Here is a 17,618-nt window from a genome sequence, read left to right on the forward strand (position 1 = left end):
CCCTTGGAACCTGGGAATCTGGCCCTAGCTACCAGAGAGCTACATCTCATACGCACTCCTCCCTTCTCAGAGCCAGACCAGGTTCCAAAGCCCTCCTCCCCTCTCTCTCCTCATCCTTATAAACCTAGCTGTCCAGCCCCCCAAGTCCTGAGAAGTCGATCTTAAAGCCTTCCCTCCTCCGCCCCCGTTTTTCTCTCTCCAGTTCCAGGTCAGCTTCCCCAGTTCAGTTCCAGGGCTGGGAGCCTCACCTATGCGTTTTCAGGCTTGACTGTGCCTCAGGGCTGGGAGGAGGGAGGTCCCATGCCCTCAATCAGAACTCGGGCGCCGCAGCCGGGGTCTCTAATTAGGCACAGAGGCGACAGCCGCCATCGTGGGCGCCGGGGACCTTTTCCCGCCCCCATTACACACGTCCGGAGTGGAGGGGTAAAAGAGAATACTAATGAACTAAGGAGTCAACCCGGTGCCGCACCCCCTGGCCTTGCCTAACCGGTCTCCCAATTTTCCAGGCTGGGCGGAGGCAGGGAAAGGAGAAACAGCAGGGCCTGAAGATTAGGGGGGACAGGCAATGTGAGGTTTCCTCCTTTCGGACCCCTTGGGGATTTGAGGAGAGGGCTCCACAGGGGCTTGCAAGGGGCTTGGCTAAGGAACGAGAATTAGAACCAAATCCTAGAACGACAGGGCATTCGGTGGCCAGTAGTGGGAGGGCAAGCAGGGCTACTCAGAGTGACAAGAGTGATCGGCTGGAGAGGCTTCCCAGAGGATGCCCCTCTGCCTAACACTTTTGAAGAGGCCTGAAATGGCGCAGCAACCTGAACTTTGGTCGGTAGGTCCGCGGTGATCTTCTCACCACCTCTCCTTTCTCCCCTGGCCACCCCCCCTCCCTGGCGCCCGAAAAAGACACACTGAGAAATCAGAGCCGGGTGGACTAGGTGGTTAAGGAGTTTATTTGGGAGAGGAGAATCATATTTGTTCTTCCTTGGGGAGGGGGGATCTTCAAACAATACCGAAGTGTTCGGGAAAGGGTAGGGGTCTGGAGGGGAGAGGGAGGGGCCACAGCCAGACAAAATGGCAACACACGATCACAGGCACTACTGACATCACAGACACAGCAGAGGGTGCAGGATAGGGGCTCCAGACCGGGCCTCCAACCACCCCAGGATGCGTGGAGGTGTGGAGGGAGGGAGGGGCAGGTGAAGGGGGAAGAGGGGTGGGCCAGCCCCACAGACCCGTCGTTTCTGTCCTCTGATTATCTAGCTGTTTCATCACGGGAGTGGGGAAGGGTGGTGGGGTGCTTCTCTCTGGATCCCATGCCTCACCCTACAAGCCATATCATTCGGCTCTTCTCAGGTCATCTCGGTCCTAAGCCGTAGCCAGAGCCACTCTCCCCAACCCCTAACAAAACCCACCTGGAAACTCCTAACCAAGTCCCCCCTCCACTGCCCAGACCTGGCCACTGTACAACATTTTCTTCACTGCACTATGGGGAGGGGCTGCCCTTTCTGAAACCCCCATGCAAGCCCTACTCTAAGCCCCACACTGTCTGGAACCCTGTTGAGGATCTCGTTCCAAATGGCCCATTTCTGAATCCCACTTCTTGCTTTGCTCAAGATCTGTCCCCTTTAGAATCAAGCTCAGTCTCCCAAATGTTCCAAGCCACACCCTTTCCATAGGCTCTGGTCCCAATCCAAGACTCACCTACTCACTCTGGAGCCCACCATTCTGCCTTGCTTAAAGCCCTGCGCCTTTTAGAACCCTGCCCTCAGCATCCTTCCAAGCCCCACCCCAGAACATTCTAGCGCACTCCTCTCCTTCAGACTCCAGATCCACTATGTCTGGAACCCAACCCCGCTGCTGACTCCTCCACCCCACAGCTCCTCTCCAAGACCACCTTGGGTCCTAAACTGTCCTCTCTATCCCAAGCCCCCCCAATCTCTGCCTTTCTCTCACCCTGGAGTGGATTTCCCTAATGGCCTCTGTTCAGGCAGGGGTTGCTGGAGGAACCAAGGCCAGAGTTGGGAGGAGGGCAGGGAGAGAGAGGAGAGTCTGAAGCCACGCCCATCCTCCCCACGCAGCCGAGGTCTGTCCCCTCCCTGTTCACCTTTCAGATCCCCCTAACCTCAGGGGACAGGGAGGGTAAACAGAGCGGGGCCAAGGGATGCAGGGAAAGGGACAGGGGTAAGAGAGAGGTCCACTCAAGACTGGGCACCTAGTGCATGAGGGGAGGGGAGTGAGGGCAGGTCTCAGACAGATAAATAGATATTTATATATAATATATATATATATAAACAGCAAAGACAGTTAGGGTCTCCTGGCTTGAGGGGTGGAGACCTAGGGTGTAGGGGTGGGAAGGGGGCAGGCCTTCTCCTGAGCTCTTGTCCCCCCATGGGGTCCTCCCGGGCTGCACTGACCTGTAGAGACAAAAGGAGAAAGGAGAGGGGGTCCGACATGGGTGGTGCCCTCAGATAGTGGTTGGGCTGCTATGCCTTTGTCCTGGCTGTATGTATTTTCTTTTTTCACTTATAGTCCTGGAGCCAGCTTCATCCCAGCTACCTCTACCAAGAAGATAAACCTGACCTTGCCCCCACTGGGTTAAGGTACCAAAGCGATTACAGTTTCCCTACCCCAACCAAAAAAATAGTCTCTTAACTGGTACTGTTCTAGCCACTTGTGATAAATTATATAGAGCAAAGCAAAGATCCCTGTCTTTGTGGAGGTTATATTGTAGCAGGGGGAGAGACTTCACACAGCCCACATGATGCATGAGTGGATTATCTTGTATAACATAGAGTGACAATAAGTGAAATGGAAAAAAAAAAAGTGAGCTGGGCATGGTGGCTCATGCTTATAGTCTCAGCTACTTGGAAGGCTGAGGTGGGAGGATGCCTGAGCTCAGGAGTTCAAGCCTAGCACTCCCAAAGTGGGCTACCACTTCCCGCCTGCGACAGGGCAGAGTTCTGACACAGGAGGACTGTGGCCTAATTTAGGATTTAACAGAATCCTTCCGGATGCTGTGAGTAGAACAGAATGGAAATGGAGGTGGAGACCTCAGAAGAGGCCTAGGAGAGATGACAATGAGAAGTGGGAAGATGATAGATACATTTTGAAGGTAGGGCCAACAGGATTTGTTGAAAAATTAGATGTGGGATGCCCTTTCCATCCTGGCTAACCCAGTGCCAGAAATTACCTCCATCGAAGTATTGCCACCTTCTTGCCTTCCCCCACTTCATGCCACCCCCTAACCTTTACCTCCTGCCCTATATCCTCCCTCCTATCTGAGGGAAATATCACTTCTCTCTTTCTTTGAGACAAGAGTCTCACTCTGTTGTCCAGACTGGAGTGCAATGGCACAATCTCGGCTGACTGCAAGCTCCACCTCCCAGATTCAAGTAATTCTCCTGCCTCAGTCTCCAGAGTACTTGAGACTACAGACGCGTGCCATGCCTGGTTAATTTTTATATTTTTAGTAGAGACGGAGTTTCACCGTGTTGGCCAGGTTGGTCTCAAACTCCTGACCTCAGGTGAACCGCATGCCTCGGACTCCCAAAGTGGTGGGATTACAAGCGTGACCCACTGCACTCTGCTGCCTCTCTTTCTTTTCTTTTCCTTTTTCTTTTCTTTTTTTTTTTTTTTTTTTTTTTGAGACAGGGTCTTGCTCTGTCGCCCAGGCTGGAGTGCAGTGGCAGGATCATAGCTCACGGCAGCCTAACCTCCTGGGCTCAGATGATCCTCCCACTTTAGCCTCCTGAGTAGTTGGGACCATAAATGCATGCCACCACGCTCGGCTAATTTTTGTACTTTTTGTAGAGGTGGGGTTTCATCATGTTTCCCAGGCTGGTCTCGAACTCCTGGCCTCAAGCAATCCCCCCGCCTCGATCTCCCAAAGTGTTGGGAATACAGGCGTCAGCCACCGAACTGGACCCTCACTTCTCTCTTAATGCCCAGCAAGCCTTTCCAGGACCCCACCCCGCCCCTCTTCCTCCTTTGAAATTCCACATTACTTCCCTCCCCTCGAGTGTTGGGGAGAGGCGGCAGATCTATCCCCTCCTCCCGGAATGGTGAGCTCGTCTGACTTTCAAGATCCACGCCCATTTACCCTCGCCATCTATTTTGGCCTTATCACCTATTGGGTTATCCGTCGCTTCTAAGACCCACCTCCTTGTCGCTCCTGTGGCGCTTGCGCTCCACTGATTCGTTACTGCGCAAGTCCCTCCTACTCCCTCCCTTTATTGGTTGCTCTGTTTCTCTCCCCCCGCCTTTCCTCGGAGTTGCACTTCTACCTCCCTCCCATTGGCTCTTCATTCTGTTCATCTTGACGCACCATTCTTCTTTTCTCCACTCATTGGCTAATTTTTCCGCTCTTAGCCGGTAGTTTTGCCTCTTGATTGGCTCCTTCAAACTTCAGTCCTTACTTGCCCCAGTAAGCACCTTACGTACTCTCTATCCCTGATTCTTATTGGCTCACTGACCCGCTCCTCTCCTTTCTTGTACCCTCCTTGGCCGCACCGCTCGCCGGTCACTCACCAGACTACATCTGATTGGAGAAGGAAGTGGGCGCACCCTGCGGGCCGTATCCTTGCTGCCCATAGTCGCCCTGAGGCCCGTAGCCACCGCCACCGCCGCCGGCTGGTTGCCCGTAGTCGGGCTGGTAGCCGCCCTGGGGCCCGTAGGAATCCTGGGGCCCATACCCGCCAGGGCCCTGCCCGTAGCCCGCATCGCCGTAGGCGTCCCCGGGTGCTGGTTGTTTCTCCGGGGCGCCGGGAGGCGCGCGCAGGAACGGGGCGGCCCAGCCTGTTTCCTTAAACACGAACCACAGGTTGCCAACCCAGAGCACCAGGTTCAGGAAGCCGAACACCTGCAGGGAGACAAGGCTCGGCTGTGGTCCCCTGCCCATTGCCTTGGCGGCCCTGCATGCAGTAATGAGCATGCGGGGAATGAATCCGTAGGCTCCGCAGAGTGGGGGTTTCCGAAACCCAGACCCTCTGTGAGTCCCAGCGCGAGAACGTCGATGTGCAGAAAAATCACCTCTGGCGTGGAGGGCGTGTTAGAAGGATTTGGAGTCCTGGGGATACTGCTATCTATCAGTATTACATATACAATTATTTACTTATTTGCACATATACACATATACACGTTTATGCATGTATAAAATGTAAATTAAAATTTGTAATATAGTAAAATGTAAGGATACAAACTTTTTTTTTTTTTTTTTTTGAGACGGAGTCTTGTTCTCTTGCCAGGCTGGAGCGCAGTGGTGCGATCTCGGCTCACTGCAACCTCCGCCTCCTGGGTTCAAGCGATTCTCCTGCCTCAGTCTCCCGAGTAGCTGGGATTACGGGCATGTGCCACCATGCCCGGCTAATTGTGTATTTTCAGTAGAGACGGAGTTTCTCCATGTTGGTCTCGAACTACCGACCTCAGGTGATCAGCCTGCCTTGGCCTCCAAAAGTGATGGGATTACAGGCGTGAGCCACCGCACCCGGCCACATAAAGTCATTTTAAGACATAAAATAACTTTATGTACCTTTCCCTATATGCTATGCTCTCCTAAGAGCTTTACATGTTATTAGTTCACTTAAAATTCAGTTTTGGACAAGAAGTAATATCTCCATTTTATAGTTGAGGAAACTGAGGCCTTAGAGGCGAAGTTACCTGAAGTCTCACATCCAGCAAATGACAAGAAAGAAAAGTAATCTGGCCGGGTGCAGTGGCTCACACCTGTAATCCCAGCACTTTGGGAGGCTGAGGCGGCAGATCATGAGGTCAAGAAATCAAGACCATCCTGGCCAACATGGTGAAACCCCGTCTGTACTAAAAATATAAAAATTAGCTGGGTGCGGTGGTGCGTGCCTGTAGTCCCAGTTACTCAGGAGGCTGAGGCAGGAGAATCGCTTGAACCCCGGAGTTGGAGATTGTAGTGAGTGGAGATTGCACCACTGCACTCCAGCCTGGTGACAGAGTGAGACTCCATCCCCCGCCAAAAAAGAAAATTTGTAATCTTAGCATCTTAGCATCTGTAACGCTTGTATACGACTTTACGTTGTGCTAGGCTCTTTTCTGAGCACTCCGTATTATTAGTTCACTAAATACTCAACTTTGGAGCAGGACCTATTATTAGTCATCGATTATACATGCTCAACTGAACCCTGAGAGACTGTGACTAGTTTCAGGTCTGGGAGCTTGCAAGAGTAGAGCTGGGAAGTGAGCTCAGACAGTCTGACTCCAGCCAGTAGGGGGCATCCAAGTGGGGAAACATTTCAAGTTTTTCCTTCATTTTACACATGAGGAAACTGAGGTCCCAAGAGGGTGCTGAGTTGCCAGAAATTCCACATGACTAGGCTGGGTCTGGGATCCAGGTCTTTTAAACCTAATCTGGACAGAAGCTCTCATGTTCCCCCTTTCGGGGCAGTCTGTAGTGTCACAGTGGTTGCAATTGGTAGCTCATCCTTCAATGCTGTTGTTGGCATGCCTTTTCCAGGGACACCCCTTGGATCTCCCCTGACTCTCCTCTTACTCTCCCACTCCACCACTCCCCATGCTGGACTGGACTATTTTCCAGTCTCCCTCCTCCAGCCGGCACCCAGGGCTTACCACTGAGGTGTTGAGTCCCGAGGTCACAGGATCTCTCAGCTCCTTGCATGTGTTCCCTGTCTGGCGGCAGACAGGCATCTCCTTGATAATGTTCTCTGGGTCTGTGGCCATCTTCACGTCTGACAGCCCCTTGGCCCATGCTGATGAGCTAACTAGCCACATGAAGGCGAACACAGCCGTGGCCAGAAAGTCCTAAGGCAGGCAGGGGTGAGGAAGATGGCACTGTGAGTGGACTGCTTCACACTAGGCCCTGGGGCCTCCTCAGATCACAGGCTTTCTTGCTGCGCGTGGTCCCCCAGAAGAGGCCTGTGTCTCCCCTGCCTTTTCAGCTCTCAAGCCCACAACACTTTCACCTGAAGGTGGCCCTCCCAGCTTGGGCTTGTGTGTGTACATGACACAGAGGATGTGGGAGTGTGATTGTGTTATGTGGCTGTGGGTGTTGAGGGGAGGCGGACTCTGTGGGATGATTTCCGAATCTGTGGAAAGTAATGTGTCTTTCCACTTTTGTCTCTGCATGTGGGAATTTTTGTCATTTTGTGTCTAGGCTGAGGGTGTGTGAGTACAGCGGTGTAGGAATCAGTGTGTCTGTGTGGCATGACGACATGCATGACTGTCACAGTGAACCTCTGTGGGCCCCTTCCTTTGATCTAGGCTGTGTGGTTGTGTGAGAGCGGGAAGGTTCTCAGGTGTGGGCCTGTCTGGGATTCTGCATGGGCTGTATGTCTCCGTGACTCTATGACTCTGTGTCCCTGATGCTTGGTGTGGACTCATAGCAGCGGTAGCTATATGTGTGGCTGTTATGGTGGCTCTTTGCGTGTGGGCCTGCCTGGGATTTGGTGTGGTCTGTGAGCATGGCTGTTTCCCTGAGGTCCCATGCTCCCGTGGTCCCTACATGCAAGTGGTTGTGGGGACTCACCATCATGGGGCCTTTGTTGTTCTCTCGGTACTTGTTCTGCAGGAAGATGTAGGTGGCCAGAGCCCCCATGGAGTAGAGGAAGGCAAACACGGCCACGGTGACAAAGAATTCGGCTGACGAGGAGTAGTCCCCAACTAAGAAGACCTTGGTGGTGCCCCCTCGGCAGGTGGGTGCATCAAAGTACACTTGGTGCAGCCTGTAGACAGAGGTGGGCAGGTGTGGCCCAGCCCCTAAGAAACCCCTCAACCCTCCAGCCCAGTCATGGGTCCCCCTGATTCTGACAAGGCCCCAGGAGGAGGAAATAACCATTCATCGAGCACCTACTATGTACCAGTCACAGTTCATTAATTGCTCAAAACATCCTGGTGAGATAGGTGTTATTCATCCCTCACTCCAACCCAAGCACTCTGGCCTCTAGATTATTTCTAGAACTTGCCAGGCATTCTCTCACCCCAGGATCTTTGTTTGCACTGGCTGTTCCCTTTACCGGGAATGCTTTTCCCTAGATAGCTTCGGGTCTTTCTCACTCATCTCCTTGAAGCTTTGCTCAACTGTCACCTTCTCAGTGAGATCTTCCCTGATGTCCCTACTTAAAATTAAATGGAACCATTCTCTCTTTTTTTTTTTTTTTTTTGAGATGGAGTTTCGCTCTTGTTACCCAGGCTGGAGTGCAATGGCGCGATCTCGGCTCACCGCAACCTCCGCCTCCTGGGTTCAGGCAATTCTCCTGCCTCAGCCTCCTGAGTAGCTGGGATTACAGGCCCGCGCCACCATGCCCAGCTAATTTTTTGTATTTTTAGTAGAGACAGGGTTTCACGATGTTGACCAGGTTGGTCTCGATCTCTTGACCTCATGATCCACCCGCCTCGGCCTCCCAAAGTGCTGGGATTACAGGCTTGAGCCACCGCGCCCAGCCAAGGAACCATTCTCTTAACCAGCACTCCTTAGGCTGCTTCCTTCCTTGCACCACCTCTAGTAGTGGTCCCTATCTGACATATCATGTATTTTATTTTATTTCTATTTATTTATTTTTTTGAGATAGTTTCTCACTCTGTCACAGAGGCTGGAGTGCAATGGCTCAATCTTGGCTCATTGTAACCTCTGACCCCCAGATTCAAGTGATTCTCCTGCCTCAGCCTCCCAAGTAGCTGGGATTACAGGTGTGCACCACCGCGCCTGGCTAATTTTTGTAGTTTTTAGTAGAGACAGGGTTTCACCCTCTAGTCAGGCTGGTCTTGAACTCCCGACCTCATGATCCACCTGCCTCAGCCTCCCAAAGTGTTGGGATTATAGGCGTGAGCCACCACGCCTGGCCTGTATTTTATTTTTTTTAATCTTGATTTTGACTGTAACTACAAGAGGGCAGGGCTTTTTCCTCTGTTTTCACCGCCGTATCTCCATGACCTGGAACAGTGCTGGCACCTAGCAGGTGCTCAAGAAATGTTTATCAAATGAAATGTACAGAGGCAGAAACAGAGGCTCAGGGAAGTGCATTAACTTGCCTAAAGTCACACAGCTGGCAAGGGAATGTCAGAGTTGGGATCTGAACCTTGTTTTTTCCCTACCTCATGTTGACTCTTCTCCCCCACCCCAGTTCAGGTCCCCGAGAGAAAAAAATGTATGAGTAGCAGAGGATAGCCCAGTGACTAGACAACAGGAAAAGACAGACAGAAAGGAGGGTAAAGGGATCTTGGAACAGGATGTGTGTATGTGAGGGAAGAGGGGAAGTGTCCTGGGAGTAAGGCCTTTCCTGTGGTGTGATGGAGGAGAGGTGGGGGCTACGGAAAAAAAATGTCTGTGGGGAGAAGTACTGGAGTACGGTCTCAGATTGGAGGCCAGGATCCTGAGACTGAGCAAATGGTGCCAATGACCTTGTGTAGCAAAGGCCCTGATGGAAGAGGCTTGCACTTATTAATCACCTACTAAGCACTTTACATAATTGTCTCATTTAATGACAGCTTCCAGCAGTTCTCTAAAGCAGGCATTATTTTTTTTCTTTTTCAATTTCCTTCCAGTACATGTTCTCATCTAAAAAGCAGGCATTATTATACCCTTTTTACAGATGAATCAACAGAGGTTTAGCAAGGTTGTTACTTGCTCAAGGTTGTACAGCTTCTAAGTGATGGAGCTAGGAGTTGCATCTGGATTTGAGTTTATGTTTCTAGTGGTCTGAGTCAGGAGAGGGGGTCCCTGAGAGGGAATGAGAGGTCTTTGGGTATCAGGGCAATCTGGGGGGATTTACTCAGGGGAAGAGCAAAAACTTTTTCTGGGGGACCTGTGGGTTACAGCCTTAGAACCCAAAGTTCTAGACATGGGAGGCATGGGGAGGGGGCACAGGGGATGGTTGTGGTCTTGTGGATCCCCAAAGGGCCGGCTTTAAGCAGTGTCCCATGCTGCCAGCCCCCCCTCCTTCCCCAAACTCTCTTCTCCCTTGCCTCTATGGACTCATGGATACCTGGCTGCCCCTCTGCCTCTCAGGTCACACTTTCCTGGCACCTCCTCTCTTTTCCATCATTGCTCAGGGCCTGTGCTAGGTTTTCCTCTATTTTCACTCTTCCCCCCACTGGGTGATCTCTTGAACCTACATTTACTCTCAGTGCTCAGAAACCCCCAGTTTCCAACTCAATCCCTGTCCTCTTTCCTGAGTCCTTTAAATTTATTTTACTTATTGAACAAACACTAATGGAGCACTTATTGTGTGCCAGGCACTGTGCCAAGCACCTGATGAGTATTAACTCATTGAACACTAACCACGACCCTGTGAGGTAGTTATCATTAGTATTCCCTTTTACAGATGAGGAAATTGAGACCCAGAGTAGTTATGTAATTTGGCCAAAGAGTGGGAGAGTCTCAGAAACCCGTACTGGGATTGTGTCTATGGGTCTCTGTCGTCCCACCCTGCAGGAGGTAAATATCGTTGTGAGGGTAGCACCCATGCCAGCCATGCTCATTCTTGTGCACCTAGCACCCAGTGTAGTGCCTGGCACACAGCGTGAGCTCAATAAATGTCAGGATTGTTTAATTGGCTTTATTTTTTCCCTATATGTAAGCAGTGCCCCTCATTATTCTATTCTCTACCATAAAACCCTACATGAGGATCCCCTCCTTGAGTTTCTCTCAGTCTGCAATTATCCTCTTTGTTAATTGATTGGTTATAATGTAGGTTCTATGAAGGTAGGGAGTTGGGTCTGTTTTAGTGACTATCATTTTCCCAGCACTTTGAGTAGTACCTGATATACAATAAGTTCTCAAAAATGTGTATAGAATGAATGAATGGGGATTAAATAATAATATGGGCTCACATTAATTGAGCACCTACTGGGTTAAGGTATGTATGTACACCTGTCTTTTACTTCTGTTTCTTGTTTATTGCCTGTCCCTTACCCCTTCGCTGGAACAGAGCCAGAAGGCCACAGCCTATGTCTGCCTTGCTCACCACATAGTCCTAGAGTCCAGAGCAGTGCCAGGTACAAGGCAGGTGCTCAGTGATCCCAGGGGATGTGGCCTCTTGAGGTGGGAGCTGGGCAGGAGCTACTGGGGGTGGGGGAAGTATTGGCCAGTTCCACCCTGCCCCTTCCTCTCCCAGGTCTGTTGGGTTCCCAGGGTGGGAGCACACCTGAAGGGGTACTCGAACTCGACCTCGATGCTGAGGTCACTCTCGGTCTTGTTGGCACAATCCACGCTCAGCTGGAGCTCCCCACTGTAGCTGCCGCATGTGGCAAAGGCGAAGATGGCGAAGACCTTGGGCAGCAGGGATGGGGATGGCCACAGTGAGCCTGTGTGCATGTGGGAGGGAGGTGCCCTCCTCTGGACAGATCGGGGGCCCAGCACAGGCAGCAGCAGATGGAGCAGTCCCCACCCCCACCCCCTAATCAGGGCTCATCAGGACCAAGGACAAGCTGATTACAAGGGTATGGCTGTCTCTTCCTGTTTCTCTCTCTGTGTCTCTCTCTGTCTCTGCCTCTCCATTCTGACCTCCCTCCTCTCTGTTTGTCTCTGTTGTTCTCTGTGTATCTCACTGTGTCTCTGTTTCTCTCGGTATCTCTGTTTCTCTATGTGTCTTTGTCTTTCTCAGATGTCTCTTTGTCTCTCTGTCTCTGATCTTTTCTGCCTCTGCCTATCCGATCTCTCAGTGTCTCTTTCTGTCTCTTTTTTTCCTCTGTTTGTCTGTGTAAGTGTAGGCCTGTATGTCTGTGTCTTTCTGTTTCTTGGTCTGTTGGTCTCTGTCTCTCTGTCCTGTCTCTCACTCAGTCTCCGGATGGCTCTCTGTCTCCTTCTTGCTTCTCTCAGTGTGTTGGTTTCTCTTTTTTCTGAGTGTCTCTTTCTCTCTGTGTCTCTCTCTCCTTCACGTCTGTTTCTCTTTGCATCTCTGCTCTCTGTCTCCCTTTGTTTCTGTTTGTCTCTTCTCTCTTATCTCTGTATCTCTACTCATCTCTGTATCTCTTTTTTTCTCAGTATTTCCATCTCTCTCTCCCTCATTCCCTGTCTCTCATTCTCTCTGTCACCTTCACTGTCTCTGAGTTTCTCTGGCTTTCAATCTCTTACCCAGCATCTGCTACAGGCTCCACCTCCCCACCCCTCCCTCACTTCAGGAGAGGAGTTAGGACGTCACAATCTCCCACTTCACGACGGGGGTACCCTCAGCCCTATGTGACGTCACAGCTCATCTGTTTTCTGGCCTCAAACCCCTGAAACCTCACCATGGGGCCCAATTTCCCCATCCCCTACAACCCCCGCACTCATCCCTGTCTACCCGCCCCTACTCCACCCCTGCTCTTCTGGACCCCATGACCTCCGTCTCTCCCTGCACTCTCCCCCAACAGCCTGGACCACACTCACCCATTGCAGCACCTTCACAAAGCCGAGAGGCTCCTTGACCACCCGGAACTGACCCCCAGCCACCAGCTGAGGAGAGAAACAGTGGGAAAAGGGTGGGGTTGTTGGAGGTAGAGAGGGAGGTGAGGTGCAAGGCTGCCGGTCAATGACCCCTGAGGATGGAGCTTGTGACCTCAGGGAGGGAGTAAGAAGGAGAAAGTGACACCTTGGGGAAGGTGTGAGTCCCAGGGTCTCTGAGAGAAGACCCTCCGGGGTCCTAGGACTGATGGGGAGGTCTGAAGAAATGTCGAGTCAGATGGCAGAGGAGGTCGGGGGTGAGGAAGATGGGGATGAGGTCAAGACTAGTTACGGAGAGGGAGCAGGTCTGAAATGTAAAGGCGAATCAGATGGGGAAGGGGCTTGGGTGGAGACTGGGGATGGAGTTGGGTGCATTCGGGTGGGGGGTCGTGATGGTGAAGGTGAGTCATAACAGGGCAGGAGTCCATTCGACTGGGGTGGGGGAAGGGGCTGTAGCAGTAAAGGTGTGTCAGATGACAGTGGTGGTGGAGGTCTGAAATGATGGGGATGGGGAATGGTTGGGACTGGTCGGGGGGTGAATTTCTGAGGTGGCCAAGGAGAGAGAGACGGCGGAGAGGGTCTGGACTGATTAAGGTGGGGGAGGGCTGGGACATGGCTTCAGTAGCTATGTGTTGGGGGTGAGGAGACTGGGGATTTTGGAGGGAGCAAAACCGGATTGTCCCTTAGGTCTGCTCTGGGGGAAGGGGTGGTCGCTTATGGGGGTACGGTCTGTTTGGGAGGAGCGGGTGCCAGCCCTCTCCCCATCCCCGCCCCCACACCTTCTGTCGCTCTATTTCCTAGCTTATCCGCAGCCCCCCCAACTTCCTTCCATTCTCCCCTCCCCTTGTCCTTTGCCCTCACTCCAGCCCCCAGGCCCCTCTTCCTCCCCTCGCGGTCTCCAGTAATGAGCTGGGCTCCGGGGGCCCCCCGCTGCGGCAGTGAGGATGGCCCTCGCTGCGGCAAAGAGCGCGCTCCTTTTCTCCATCTCCCCCGTCCTCCCCTTCGCCTGCGGCAGACCCCCAGCCCCAGAGCCAAGGACCAGGTCTCCGCTGCCAGATCCTGGCTACTACCTCCCAGAGTCGGCGGGCCAGAGCTACCTGGCCCGGGCAGCCGGGCCGCTGCGGGCTCTGTCCACGGTGCTGGAGCGCGTACCTGATTCACCACGTCCATGTCTGCCAGCAGCAGCATCAGCAATGCAGGGGGCGGGAGGCGCCTGCTAGCAAGGGCGGCGCGGGGCGCGGCGGGGGCGGCGCGCGCTCTTTGGAACAGCCCAGGCGGCTGCAGCCCCGCCCCTCGCGCTCCCTCCTCGCCCGCCGCGCGCCTGCGCACAGCGGGTTATACCACGGCCTTCACCGGCAGCCATTCCGGCCTAGAGGCTGGAGCCGCGAGAGCGTTCCGCGAATATGCCTTGGGAAAACACAGCTCGAGACTCGGGAGAAGAGACCTCCCCACTGGGTCCTACAGTGTGACAACTTTGCCATGCCCTTTTCTGAATTTGTTAAACGTGTTCTCTCATTTAGTGCTTACAGAAGTCCTATGTCTTAGGACTATGAGGCCATTTTTACAGATGAGGAAAATGAGTCCCCAGAGAGGTTAAGTGACTTGCACAAGGTCAGCCAGCTAGTAGCTGGCAGTGCCCGTAGTCCCTGCAGTTTTAACGCGGTTAAGATCTTCCAGGTTCCTTTTTCTTTTTTTCTTTTTTTTTTTTTTTAAGATGGAGTTTCACCAAGATGGCCAGGCTGGTCTTGAACTCCTGACCTCAGGTGATCCACCCACCTCGGCCTCCCAAAGTGCTAGGATTACAGGCATGAGCCACCGCGCCCGGCCCAGGTTCCTTTTTCGTAGTCTGCATTTTAAGCACATCCTAAAACCCTCTCCTTCCCGCCTCTAACCATTTCCCTTATTTCTCTCTTCCTTTTTGTCAAATTAATGCCTATTCTAACTCTATCACTTTTACTGCTATTTATTCCTTACCTCTCTCTTAATCGGAATAACTCTCCTTCATGCAACTGAAACTAGGCCCATTAACGTCAACAGTGATGGCCATGATGCAAGATCCAAAATACAGTTGGGGCTTAAGATACTTAAATTCGGCTGGGGTGCAGTGGCTCATGCATGTAATCCCAGCACTTTGGGAGGCTGAGGGGGGCGGATCACTTGAAGTCAGGAGTTTGAGACTAGCCTGGCCGACATGGTGAAACCCCATCTCTACTGAAAATACAAAAATTAACCGGGTGTGGTGGTGGACACCTGTAATTCCAGTTACTCAGGAGGCTGAGGCAGGAGAATCGCTTGAACCCAGGACGTGGAGGTTGCGGTGAGCCGAGATGGTGCCACTGCACTCCAGACTGGGCAACAGAGCGAGATTCCATCTCAAAAACAAAACAAACAAACAAAAACTACTGAGATACCGTATTTCATCTTCAAGGGTAGTATCAAAAAGTTTGATAATGTTCCCTATTGGTAGGTTGGCCAGAAACAAGCATTCTCATAAATCGCCTATGGAAGTTTCATTGGTGTAACCTGTGTAGAAGGTGATTGGGCAAAATATAGAAAAGTAACAAACTCATTTAGTGTTTGGTTCAGCTTCGTACTTTGAGGAATTTATCTTACAGATAGACTCATACATGTGCTAAAAGATGTATGTATAAGATGATACATGACTAGGCTGTTTATTTTTATTTATTTATTTTTGAGACAGAGTCTTGCTCTGTTGCCCAGGCTGGAGTGCAGTGGTGAGATCTCAGCTCACTGCAACCTCTGCCTCCCGGGTTCAAGCAATTCTTCCTGCCTCAGCCTCCAGAATAGCTGGGATTAAAGGCACCCGCCACCTCGCTCACCTAATTTTTTTTTGTTTTGTCATTTTAGTAGAGACGAGTTTTGCCATATTGGCTAGGCTGGTCACAAACTCCTGATCTCATGTGATCCACCTACCTTGGCCTCCCAAAGTTCTGGGATTACAGGTATGAGCCCCCATGCCCGGCCAGGGCTGTTTATAATAAGATAAAGAATGTGTCTGGGTGTGGTGGTTCACGCTTGTAATCCCAGCACTTTGGGAGGCTGAGGTGGGCGGATCACCTGAGGCTGGAAGTTCGAGACCAGCCTGACCAACATGGAGAAACCCCGTCTCTACTAAAAATACAAAATTAGCAGAGCATGGTGGTACATGCCTATAACCCAGCTACTCGGGAGGCTGAGGCGGGAGAATCTCTTGAACCTGGGAGGCAGAGGTTGCGGTGAGGTGAGATTTCGCCATTGCACTCCGGCCTGGGCAACAAGAGCGAAACTCTGTCTCAAAAAAAAAAAAAAAAAAAAAAAATTGCTGGTAGCCTGTTTAAATAAACTCTGATACTATGTCACTGTCATTATAATAACATGGAGCTGTGGAATGATTGCCAAGATATTTAATTAAGTAAAAAATGCAAGATGCCAAGCTGTGTGGGAATTGTATACAAAGAGAAGAGAAGGGTTATATCAGACAGAGAATAGCTAACATTTAAATTGTGGCTGTTTTCTGTTAAATACTGTTTAAGAACTTTGCCTGTATTACTCACTAAAATTCTCACTGTAGCCCTATGGGACGGGTATGACAACTATCTTTATTTTACAGCTGAATAAGCTAAGAGTCAGAGAGGAATTTTCCTAAGTTCACACAGCTGGTAAGTGGTAGAACCAGGATATAAACTCAGGAAGTCTGGCTCCAGCACCTGTTACTCTTAGCCACTGTGCTAACTTATCAGTATACCATCTTTTTTTTTTCAGCACACTGTCTTATATGTCTATAAAAGACACCTGATAACACTATTTGCTTCCAGAGGGTAGGGAAACTTTTCACTTTATACCCCTTTGTACCTTTTGAGACTCTGTCTCAAAAAAAATATATAATAAAAAATAAATGGCCCGGTAGTGTATCATTGTAGGGAGCCGGAGTAGCCCACCCCCTCTAGGGGGATCAGCAGCAAGGCTGCTGTGAACTTTGGTTGAACTTCAGAAAAGTGAAACCACAGTAGGAGAATGTGTATGTCTCAAAGAAGAACAAACGGGCCTAAAAAGAGATAACCAGCTTTCACTAACCTTGCTGCAAGATAGTTTTTAGCTAAAGTATGTTAACTGAAGTATAAAAATAATAACCACAGGCTGTTCTAAGTAACTGCACCCTCCCTCTGCTATGTGCTTTGTAAACATATAAAATAAAGTACACTAAAACAGGTCAAGGCCAAAAAAACTAGCATCCTCACCTCTCAAACCACCTGGCCCAGCTTTCTCTATGTCTGTGTCTGTGTCTTTCTTTATCCCTCACCATTCCCTCTTGGGTCTTTAAATCCTTGTGCAGTGCTGAATGCAGCACACACCAGATATCATTTTATACATCTTTTAGCACATGTATGAATCTATCTGTAAGATAAATTCCTGGAAGTATGAAGCTGAACCAAGCAGTGAATGAATTTATTTTTCTAGATTTTGCCCAATTGCCTTCTACACAGGTTATACCAATGAAACTTCCACAGGCGATTTATGAGAATGCTTGTTTCTGGCCAACCTGCCAATACGGACATTATCAAACTTTTTGATATTCACCACCCTGAAAGATGAAAAACGGTATCTCAGTAGTTTCTTGTTTTGCTTTGTTTTTGAGATAGTCTCACTCTGCTGCCCAGGCTGGAGTGCAGTGGTGCAATCTCAGTTCACTGCACCTCTGCCTCCTGGGTTCAAGTGATTCTCCTGCTTCAGCCTTCTGAGTAGCTGGGATTATAGGCACATGCCACCATGTCCAGCTAATTTTTACTTTTTTTCTATTTTTAGTAGAGACGGGTTTTACCATGTTGGCCAGGCTGGTTGTAAACTCCTGACCCCAAGTGATCCACTGTGTGCCTCGGCCTCCCAAAGTGCTAGGATTACAGGTGTGAGCCACTGCACCCAGCTTACTTTTTGAATTTTGAAACTTCTGATTAAATATATATTTCTTTCTTTCTTTTCTTTTTTTTTTTTTTTTTTTTTTTTTTTTTTTGAGACAGGGTCTCCCTGTGTTTCCCAGGCTGGAGTGCAGTGTCATGAGTATGGCTCACTGCAGCCTCCACCTCCTGGGCTCCAGTGATCCTCCCGCCTCAGCCGTCTGTGTATCTGACCATAGGTGTGGGCCACCATGCCCAGCTAATTTTTTTTTATCTTTTCTTGTAGAGACAAGGTCTCACTTTGTTGCTCAGGCTGGTCTTGAATTCCT

The 17,618-nt window shown here is 50.7% G+C and overlaps 1 protein-coding gene across 1 annotated transcript; it reads right to left on the minus strand.

Moving 5' to 3' along the window:
* Nucleotides 1-923: 923 nt before the first annotated feature.
* Nucleotides 924-13,653, minus strand: SYP (synaptophysin). The gene is made up of 7 exons (XM_003939570.4): nucleotides 13,550-13,653; nucleotides 12,344-12,409; nucleotides 11,121-11,245; nucleotides 7,505-7,700; nucleotides 6,589-6,780; nucleotides 4,522-4,852; nucleotides 924-2,408 (listed from the first exon to the last, which is right to left on the minus strand). Exons 1-6 carry the CDS (start codon nucleotides 13,583-13,585, stop codon nucleotides 4,526-4,528), a joined length of 942 nt encoding a protein of 313 aa, XP_003939619.1. The 5' UTR covers nucleotides 13,586-13,653; the 3' UTR covers nucleotides 924-2,408; nucleotides 4,522-4,525.
* Between the last annotated feature and the right edge of the window lie 3,965 nt (nucleotides 13,654-17,618).

This window comes from Saimiri boliviensis, chromosome X, assembly GCF_048565385.1.
Source record: "Saimiri boliviensis isolate mSaiBol1 chromosome X, mSaiBol1.pri, whole genome shotgun sequence".
NCBI lineage: Eukaryota > Metazoa > Chordata > Mammalia > Primates > Cebidae > Saimiri > Saimiri boliviensis.